The sequence below is a fragment of the Miscanthus floridulus genome, chromosome 19, assembly GCF_019320115.1.
Source record: "Miscanthus floridulus cultivar M001 chromosome 19, ASM1932011v1, whole genome shotgun sequence".
Classification (NCBI taxonomy): domain Eukaryota; kingdom Viridiplantae; phylum Streptophyta; class Magnoliopsida; order Poales; family Poaceae; genus Miscanthus; species Miscanthus floridulus.
In genome coordinates this window covers 15,635,307-15,644,937 of record NC_089598.1, presented here as the reverse complement: position 1 = coordinate 15,644,937, position 9,631 = coordinate 15,635,307, and the positions used below count along the sequence as shown (strand labels likewise).

The following is a 9,631-nucleotide window of genomic DNA, read 5'->3' as shown; positions in this document are numbered from 1 at the left end:
TTTTTGTTAAAAATGACTACCATAAAAACTTAGATCACACATGAAAGGGACGGAGGGAGAGGAGTAGTTCTTGTTGAGTTCGCAGCAGTAGGAGCAGCAGGCGCATTCGCCAGCTGGACTGGATTGGTCTGGCGGTCGTATCTGGGCCCAGCAGTTGTCCTACATGTCAGTGGAAGGAGGCCGAGTGCAACCGACCCGAGTCCAGGGCTCCAGAAGACCAGAAGCCTGAAGTTGAAATACCCCGCCTCCGCCCTTGGCTTGGAACGCCCAAAAACGTAACCGTCCCGTTCCAAGTTCCAACGAACACCTGCTCTGCTCTCGCCTCTCCCTCCCCTTCCCCTCCACGAAACAGCCCGCCGATCATCTGCTCGCCGCACCGCCGCCACCACCACCACAACCCCACCACCCGGTGCCATGCCGCCGCCGCGATGGACCTCTTTCCCGACGGGGGCTTCGTGCGGATGTGGAACCGCGCGCGTGATAAGTAGGCCCACGCCGACGAGGACGTGAGCGGGGTCTCCCTGCGCCCACTCGGCGCCGTACCCTTCGGAAACGTGGTGTGGAAGGCGATGGTATGGCCCGTCGAAGGGGTCAACTACCTCCTCCTCGAGGGTGCCGCCTACTGTCGGTGCCTCGCGGCCCCGAACGAGGATGAGCATGCGCCGTCCGGCCACCGCGCCGTCCAGCTCGACTTCAACTCAAGCTCAACCTGAAGGATTCCTTCATGTGGTTGGACATCAGGGCGGAAGCCGGCTAGAACTACGTCCGCTTGCGCAACAACGACCAGCGCTACCTCCGCGCCCAGGGGACTGTCCGCGCCAACGGCAGGCACCGCTACTAGAACAACCTCGTCACCGTCGATGTCAGGAACGGCAACGAGACCACGATGATGCAATGGAGGGTCGAGGCCATCCCGTCGACCCCGGAGCTGCTGCCCCTTCCGCTTCCACCTCAACCTCCCGTGAGTTCCCCATCCTTTCTCCTTTCAACTCCTCTGCTCCTTGCGTCCATCCCGTGAACGGGTTACTCAGAACACCTTCCAAGCGTGGATGTTTCTTCTTCGCGTCGATTTTCGCAATAACTGCCTAATCTGGTTATTGCATTCTCCTGGCCATAATCCTGGTGTTTGTTCTTGCTAAAGCCTGAACTCACTGAAACGTGAAACTCTTCGCTTCTTCTGAAAGAAGACTGAACCTGTTAATTCTTGCTATGACAAGTTTACTGTGATCAGTCTCTCAAAAGTTATTCATCCTAGTTAGCAATAGTTACGGTTTCTTGCATTCATGCGCCTCTGCATTTGGTGTTCTTTAGGATGCAGTTCTTGATCACAATAATGTTTAGCTTCCACATACAGAAATTGTTGTCTGTTCTGGATTGTGGTGACTTGATGAACATAAACTCCTCGCGTCCATCCTGTGAGCGGAATACTTTGAACACCTTCCAAGTGCATGTTTATTCTTTGCGTCAATTTTCGCAACAACTGTGCAATCCTTGCGTTTATTCTTGCTAACGTCTGAACTTAACGGAACTCTTCAGTCTTCACTTCTTCCGAAAGAAGGCTGAACCTGTTAATTCTTCCCGAAGACATTTGGTTTCACGGTGATCAGACCCTCAAAAGTTATTGATACTAGTTAGCACTAGTTACAGTTTCTTGTATTCTTGCGCCTCTGCATTTGGTGTTCTTTAGGATGCACATATTGATCACATTATTACCTTCCCATTTCATACCATATACAGAAATTGTGGTCTGTTCTAGATTATGGTGACTTTAAAGAACAGATCCCTTCGTTGCTGTTCTTTATGAATTGTGGTCTGTTCTTTATGTATCACATTAATCATGTCGATTTTTGTTTGAATTGTGGTCTGTTCTTTATGAATTGCTCTGTCATAAACTCATGATGTGTAAAGCCTTAGTTGAAGTTCTTTGTCATGATGTGTACTTGAGGGATTTGGTCTTGGTCATTTCTTATCGGATCACAATGGTATTTTTTCTGACATTTCTGAGAAATCCGTAAAGAATTTTATCTCTAAACATTTCTTTCTCAGTGCAAGGAGGCCTACTGCTGTGCTTGCGGATGTGAGGGTTCCACACCCCTCTGTCGTCGTTGCGCTAGGCGCCTCAAGACCAAACTTCGAGATGTTGCGAAGACAAGACTGGATGTTGAGTGCACTCAGAGGCACTGTTACTGTCTGGAATGCAAAGAGATTTTCACAGGAACCCACTCAGAGCATGGGGATAAGACCATACCACTTGTTGCTACAAGAAACAACACGTAGCTTGGGTTACCGGCGAGGAGACGTGGAGAGGTATCTTTGAAAGAATTGAGAGCCAGGACCGCGCCATCAAGCCGTATCTGCTGTACAAGTCTGAAGACCCTCGATGCAAAGCGTGTGACGACATTGTCTCAGAGAAAAATCTCAATGGAATACTAGTCACTTTCTGTAGCTTGAGTTGTTTTGTACGTCTCGGTCTTGTTTCATCACTTCTACAACACTCTTATCATATAAGCTACTGAGTAAGTTAACTATTCATAACGTTGGCAGGTGGCCGGGGGCGGGGCCCAGGATACGACCGTGGAGAAGGCAATCGTCGGCATGGACGACTCCAGTGGCCCGATTGGATTCTGCCTCACATGCGCGACTGTCGTCATCCGCTATGGAGGAGGGAAGGAACACAGTCGCCATGATTGGCTTCATATCCACACAAACTCGGCAGGGCTCAGCCCCCGAGTGATCATACCCGTTGGACACCCAAAGGAGCAAACTTGGGCTGAGCAAGCAGTAGACTATGTCGTTCGTTAAACATGTTGTTGTTGTTGTGGGTTCCACAACAACAACAACATGTTTAACGAACGACAGAGTCTACTGCTTGCTCATATTACCTCCTTCTTGATGCAAGCCCAAGTTTGCTCCTTTGGGTGTCCAGCGGGTATGATCACCCGGGGGCTGAGCCCTGCCGAGTTTGTGTGGATATGAAGCCAATCATGGCGACCGTGTTCCTTCCCTCCTCCATAGCGGATGACGACAGTCGCGCATGTGAGGCAAAATCCAATCGGGCCACTAGAGTCGTCCATGCCGACGATTGCCTTCTCCACGGCCGTATCCTGGGCCCCGCCCCTAGCCACCTGACAACGTTACGAATAGTTAACTTACTCAATAGCTTATATGATAAGAGTGTTGTAGAAGTGATGAAACAAGACCGAGACGTACAGAACAACTCAAGCTACAGAAAGTGACCAGTATTCCATAGAGATTTTCGTCTGAGACAATGTCATCACATGCTTTGCATCGAGGGTCTTCATACTTGTACAGCAGATACGGCTTGATGGCGCGGTCCTGGCTCTCAATTCTTTCAAAGATTCTCCACGTCTCCTCACCGGTAACCCAAGCTACGTGCTGTTTCTTGTAGCAACCAAGTGGTATGGTCTTGTCCCCATGCTCTGGGTGGGTTCCTGTGAAAATCTCTTTGCATTCTAGACAGTAACAGTGCCTCTGAGCGCACTCAATATCCAGTCTCGTCTTCGCAACATCTAGAAGTTTGGTCTTGAGGCGCCTAGCGCAACGACAGTAGAGGGGTGTGGAACCCTCACATCTGCAAGCACAGCAGTAGGCCTCCTTGCACTGAGAAAGAAATGTTCAGAAAATTCTTTACGGATTTCTCAGAAATGTTAGAAAAAAATACCATTGTGATCCGATAAGAAATGACAAAGACCAAATCCCTCAAGTACACATCATGACAAAGAACTCCAACGGTTACTTCAACTAAGGCTTTACACATCATGAGTTTATGACAGAGCAATTCATAAAGAACAGACCACAATTCAAACAAAAATCGACATGATTAATGTGATACATAAAGAACAGACCACAATTCATAAAGAACAGCAACGAAGGGATCTGTTCTTTAAAGTCACCACAATCTAAAACATACCACAATTTCTGTATATGGTATGAAATGGGAAGGTAATAATGTGATCAATATGTGCATCCTAAAGAACACCAAATGCAGAGGCGCAAGAATACAAGAAACTGTAACTAGTGCTAACTAGTATCAATAACTTTTGAGGGACTGATCACCGTGAAACCAAATGTCTTCGGGAAGAATTAACAGGTTCAGCCTTCTTTCGGAAGAAGTGAAGACTGAAGAGTTCCATTAAGTTCAGACGTTAGCAAGAATAAACGCAAGGATTGCACAGTTGTTGCGAAAATCGACGCAAAGAATAAACATGCACTTGGAAGGTGTTCAAAGTATTCCGCTCACAGGCTTGAAATATCACCATTTTTCATATTTTTAACAAAACAAGACCAATAGTCTAACTTCTTAGTTCAGAAAGGTCAAGTTATCAGAGTAATATTATACTACGACCACCAATTTTAAACCTGACCATGGTAGGGTTCACACGTCGCTTCCCGCGCATGAAATGAGAAGTTTACCTAAACTTGTCCTGCATTTTTTGGCACCATATCTTGTAGTCACTCTTTGCTATGTGAGCAACCATCGAAATGATCAGCGTTTACAATGGATGATTCTTGCCTAATGGGGTTCATATCAATTCCTATAAGGGGTCAAAGGGAAATGTCAGCAAAATGTCAAGGATGAGAAGAGAAAAGTGTGGTGTGCGATGAATAAAAGTAAATTGTCACAAACCTGGCAGACTAACTCTTTCTTGAGTTGAAGTTACCTGATGCTTTGCCACTACCTCGCCCAGAAGCATCATCTTGCAAAGAAAAATCTAAGTTAGGAAAGCTCCTGTGAAACAGCAAAGCGATACTTAAGATGGTAAGGCTTTGGCTCAATATTTTTACCTACTCCCAATAAAATGATTACCTCAGAAGATTCCGGCATTCGAAATGTTCGAAGGTGAGACTGCGATGATTCCAAGTGAAATGGAGCTTCTTGAATGGTTTTGTCTACATTTGGTAATACAAATGACAGTGGTTGGTTTCGTGGAGGATTTAATGGGTCAAATGCCTGATGAACTCCTGAACTTTGGTTTACAGGTGGCATCACTGCCCCAGAGCTTGACGCTGTGATGTTGCCCCCGCCAAATGCAGCAAACATTTGTGATGCTTGTGCAGGCTCAATTGCACCAGACAAATATGGAGGGTTCAAGTAAACACCATTTCTCATAGACAGCATCTATAACAAAACAATAGGTAAAAGTTACACTCTATAGTTGCAGTTCAGCAATTAACGCTACCCATTAAAATATAACTTAGCATAGTATGTAACTGACGTGTGCTATGAAAATGCATTCACTGAACAAAGCAATATTTGGTTCCTAACTAGGCCCTCACTGTCACAAACAGCCTAGCATTTCTGTGAAGTAAGGAAATGGGCAGTATTTTTGGGTTAACACTAACCACATACACAGTCAGCCTATCACTAGACACTACATTGCGATTCCAGAACTTCTTGTGTGTCTCCATTATTTAGCACCTTAGGCTACTGCAAACCATCTTTGCCACCACCTTTCCTGTACATGTATCGCAGCATATAAGGGTTTGCACATAACGTTGCAGTTCTACCAGTTCACTAGCCATATCGTTTATCTTGAGGTCACACAGCTTGATGAGATTATGTTTTAATATACATCTTGATAAGTACTTAGTGCCCAAATTGCCATCCAACATATAAACAGGAAAACAGGGACGTGCTTTTACTTAACAAAACAACATGCAAGCTTGGCATTGATCAATAGTTTAGCCACAGTGGGGTAACAGTCCAAACCTAAATTGTAAACAAATGAAAATGGAAGGTATCGGCAAATTAATGAAGCTCTCTCTATCTCTTCATCAAAAATAATAAAATGAAGCACCCATCACACATAATGCAAACGGCCCCTGCTGGTTATAATAAGGCGACTGGTGTCAAGAGTCATGCAAGTCTGCCGTCACGGATTTGATGAAGAATCAATGAGGCCGGGTACTCTCTATTGTACCAATTCTATGTCAATGTTTTGTACCAGAAAGATGCATCGACACCATGTGGACGTGTCCTATTTGCTCACCTGCACTTGGAGCTGCAGTTGCTTCAGATACTCAATGGTCTCGTCAAGCATGGATGCCTTGTCGGTCTGCACTCCCAAAAAACATCACAACAGAAACACACATTACGGTCAAGTCCAGAACTAACAACTGAATAACCTTTGCAAGCGAGCGAGAGAGTCAGACAGAGAGAGAGAGAGAGAGAGAGAGAGAGAGAGAGCTCTTGTCAGTTTCCACTGACCTTGTTGGAATTGGGTATCAGGCTCTGCAGCGCCTTCATCTTCTCGTTGATCTTGCTCCTCCTCCTCTGCGCCCAAAAGCCAACAAAACCAAGCAACGATCTTTACTCTTTAGCACTCGCGCTGAGAAGAAAGCAGACCACGGAGAGAGAGAAAAAAACTCTCTGAGATTTCAAGAAATGGCAGCGGCACCACCTTCTCGGAGAGATTGTGCACCTCGGCAGCGCGGCTCCGCTTGCTGCCGGACCCCCCGCCACCGCGCGTCCGCTCCGGCGGCGGCTCGGGCTCCGACCCGCCCGCGTCGCTGTCCCCGAGCCCGCCGGCGTCCTCCCCGTAGTCCACCTGCTGGCCGTGGCCCAGCGTCGCCGGGAACGCCGCCACCCCGGCGAACATCTGGCGCCGCACCTCCTCCTCCTCCTCCTCCAGCTGCCGCCGCCGCTGGTGGTGCTGCAGGAGCGCCATCGCCTCCCGCCCGTGGCCCAGCTGCACGGCCCCGCGGCCCCCGCCGAAGCCACCGAGCCCCTGCTCGTTCATCTCGTCCGCGCCTCACCACGCAGCCTCGCGGGAGGCGAGAGAGCTCCCGGCCGGCTCCGTTGGGGCTTGGGAGAGGAGGCGAAGGGGGGGGGGGGGGGGGGGGGGGGAGAGAAGGCGAGGTGGGTTTGGGCTGGAGGCGCGGCCGCTTCTAGGGGCCGTTTGGTTAGCCGGCTGACCTCTAGCCAGGTTCCGGTAGGCCAGCTAAGCGATTTTTGTTGTCTGGTTTGGGCAGATACAGGTTTAGCTAGGGCCTCCTTTAGATGCCATCCAAATTTCAAAAGTTTTTTCATTCTCTCTATCACATCAATTTTTAGTCGCTTGCATGGAGTATTAAATATAGGTAAAAAAATAACTAATTATACAGTTTAGTTGAAAATCACGAGATGAATCTTTTGAGCCTAGTTGGTCCACGATTGTACAATATTTGCCAAATAAGACGAAAGTGGTACTATTCATCGGGTTCAAAAAAATTTTTTTGCAAAGTGAATAAGGCCTAAGTTAAGGAGGACACTTAACCAGGCTATCTGAAAACAGATCACCAAGTCATTTCTCACTAGCCACTTTGGCTAGCGCATTCCGTCCTCTGCTCACCTCCCTCCTCGCTCTCGCGCCTCCCCACGCCTCCGTCGAATTCGGCTGGGCCCGCGCCTTCGCTACATCCCGTCGGCCCCGCCTCTGTTGGATCCCGCGGGCCCTGCCTTCGCCGCACTTGTGTGCGAGCTTCTCCCGTAGGCCCTAGAGCCGGTCGATGAGCGCCGCCGGGTCGGCGAGGACGCGCACCTCGCACTCTCGCTCGGCACGTGCCATGGAGGCGGCGACGTAAACAACCCGGACCAACGATGAGGGCAAAGGCGGGGTGCGCAGCGGAGGCGCTCGAGGGGGCGGTCCGCGGGTGCTTCGCGAGGGCATAGGGACGGCGGCCGGCGCGGCCCCCGGTGCCCGGGCGAGGAGGGGTGGGTTGGAATCGTGAAGCTTGATGATGTGAGGCCCGCGCCGGACGGCCATCGGAGGCGACTGGCGTGGCCGCGGTGGGGATTGTGTGGATTCGTCGCTCGCCGGACATGGTGCTGCTACTAGTGGATGGTGGTAAGTCCACCTCCATTCTTATGCAAGGTGATTCTATTATCATAGCCAAGACCAACCAAATAATCTAAGGTTGCATCGTGAAAGCCTGTCTTAGACTTGCTCTGGCTCAAAATGTAAATCAGCTAGCTTTAGAAGACCAAACAGACCTTAGTGCTTGCGCCCATGCCGTGCTGCTGCCGCTGAGCGGAGCCGAGCTCGGTGGGTGGCCGGTTGCTTGCCCGAGCCCGCGCACCCCGCCCGTTTTGGGCTTGTTTTTTCCTGGACTTTTTACGGGGTTTTGGCCGCTTTTCCCCGGGCGCGGCCGTGCGGCAGCGGACGGATTCCGTCCCGGCTCCGCGGTGTCAGCTAGCCAGCCAGCGCCTTGCTCCTCTGAGTCCGTGTGCAAAGCGGGTGTGCATTTATGTTGCCTTTCAGTTGTGTGTCGGTTTAGGTTTCTCGGTTCAGCGATCAGCGATTCAGCGCTGTGGGTTTCTGCGTCTGGGTCTCTGTGGTGTAGCGTGTTGTTGCTTTCGTTAGTGATGTTTCTTCTTTGTTTTTATATATACAAGGAAATATTTACCCCGTGTATTTTCTTTTTTTTTGAGAATTATACAGTACAACGTAGATGCTCACAACACGCACACACACTTACTCCCTATGAACACACATACGCAAATCCTACCCCTATGAGCAAATTACGTCGACAGATCTTGAGATTCACGAAGTCATTGTATCTTAAAAATCTTACTTATATCATCCTAGTAAATATACACATGTGACACCCATATATCTATAAAAACTATTTTAAATACAATGAAAATATTAACTGATACGTCATCAATAATTTCTTGAAATACAAAAATAGGATACTGAATTATTTATTGGATCTATAAAATGTTAAAGAAATTTATAAAATTTAGCTTATGCTGATACTTATGCTGAAATATTGTGAAAAAAAAACACTATTATATAGTTGAAAAGTAGTCTAAATAAACTCAAACCGAACAGGGCGAATTATATGAATGAGAGGCATCAGCCTAGTGGAGCTGTTGTCGCTTGTTCACGGATGCAAAAGAAAAAAAAATCTGAATTAGGGATCGCGGACCAAGCTGTGCTTTATATGATGATTTCATATATATTTTTCCTAGCCCTAAAAGAATCCATGAGTAGACGGTGTTGTAAACATTACATAACATGACTTCAATGATATAAGATTATACACGTACAAGCAACATAGTGGATTAGGACTTTATTAATGATGTATAAGATTATACGGTAAATCGGCATATGTAAAATAACGTGACTTAAATAAATAATAATTCAAAGAGGGATGTTTTCCGGGGATTGGCCTGGTCATCGCCACCCCTGTCCGGTGACCAGCAACTATTTTTTTAGCCTGTTGGAAGTGACCGTTGGGGCACTGTCCGAGGCTTGTCCGGTGCCCTCGCAAAAAACGCTCCAAGGGGTATAACGGCTAGTTTTGAGTGTGGGCTTATAAATAGAGGTGGTGGCCAGTCATGGCCACTCTCTTGGCACTTCCTACACCTGCATACACCCTTTGCGAGCTGAACAAACACAATCCACTCACTTGCATACTTGATTTCATTATTTGAGTGAGATTGGAGAGTCTTTAGTGCATTGCATAGTGGTCTTGCATCTTGTGGCACTAGTTGGGCGATTTGGGCTAGTGGAGATCTTGTTACTCTTGGTGTTTGCCGACACCTAGACGCCCTGGTGATTGGAGGATTGTGGAGCGGTTATTGGTGATTGTTGCCGGCTTCGATCGAAGTGATTAGTGAGGGGTT

The 9,631-nt window shown here is 48.0% G+C and overlaps 1 protein-coding gene across 4 annotated transcripts; it reads right to left on the bottom strand.

Annotated features, from left to right (window-relative positions):
- Positions 1 to 3,175: 3,175 nt before the first annotated feature.
- Positions 3,176 to 6,862, bottom strand: LOC136528630 (transcription factor BHLH089-like). 4 transcript variants are annotated; one of them, XM_066521587.1, is made up of 7 exons: positions 6,423 to 6,862; positions 6,230 to 6,295; positions 6,012 to 6,077; positions 4,829 to 5,140; positions 4,649 to 4,718; positions 4,435 to 4,556; positions 3,176 to 3,621 (listed from the first exon to the last, which is right to left on the bottom strand). In XM_066521587.1, the coding sequence occupies exons 1-6, from the start codon at positions 6,759 to 6,761 to the stop codon at positions 4,474 to 4,476; spliced, it is 936 nt and encodes a 311-aa protein (XP_066377684.1). In that variant the 5' UTR covers positions 6,762 to 6,862; the 3' UTR covers positions 3,176 to 3,621; positions 4,435 to 4,473. The 4 variants fall into 4 exon arrangements, with proteins under 4 accessions (XP_066377684.1, XP_066377685.1, XP_066377686.1 ...); XM_066521588.1 differs by having other exon boundaries at positions 3,177 to 3,592; XM_066521589.1 differs by lacking the exon at positions 3,176 to 3,621 and adding an exon at positions 3,638 to 4,140.
- Between the last annotated feature and the right edge of the window lie 2,769 nt (positions 6,863 to 9,631).

Excerpts from the sequence above, each read along its gene's own strand:
- LOC136528630 (XM_066521587.1), bottom strand. The coding sequence starts at position 6,761 with ATGAACGAGCAGGGGCTCGGTGGCTTCGGCGGGGGCCGCGGGGCCGTG. Across the intron at positions 6,078-6,229 it reads TGATACCCAATTCCAACAAG|ACCGACAAGGCATCCATGCT; the intron begins GTCAGTGGAAAC and ends TTGGGAGTGCAG. Across the intron at positions 4,719-4,828 it reads GAATGCCGGAATCTTCTGAG|ATGATGCTTCTGGGCGAGGT; the intron begins GTAATCATTTTA and ends TTTCTTTGCAAG.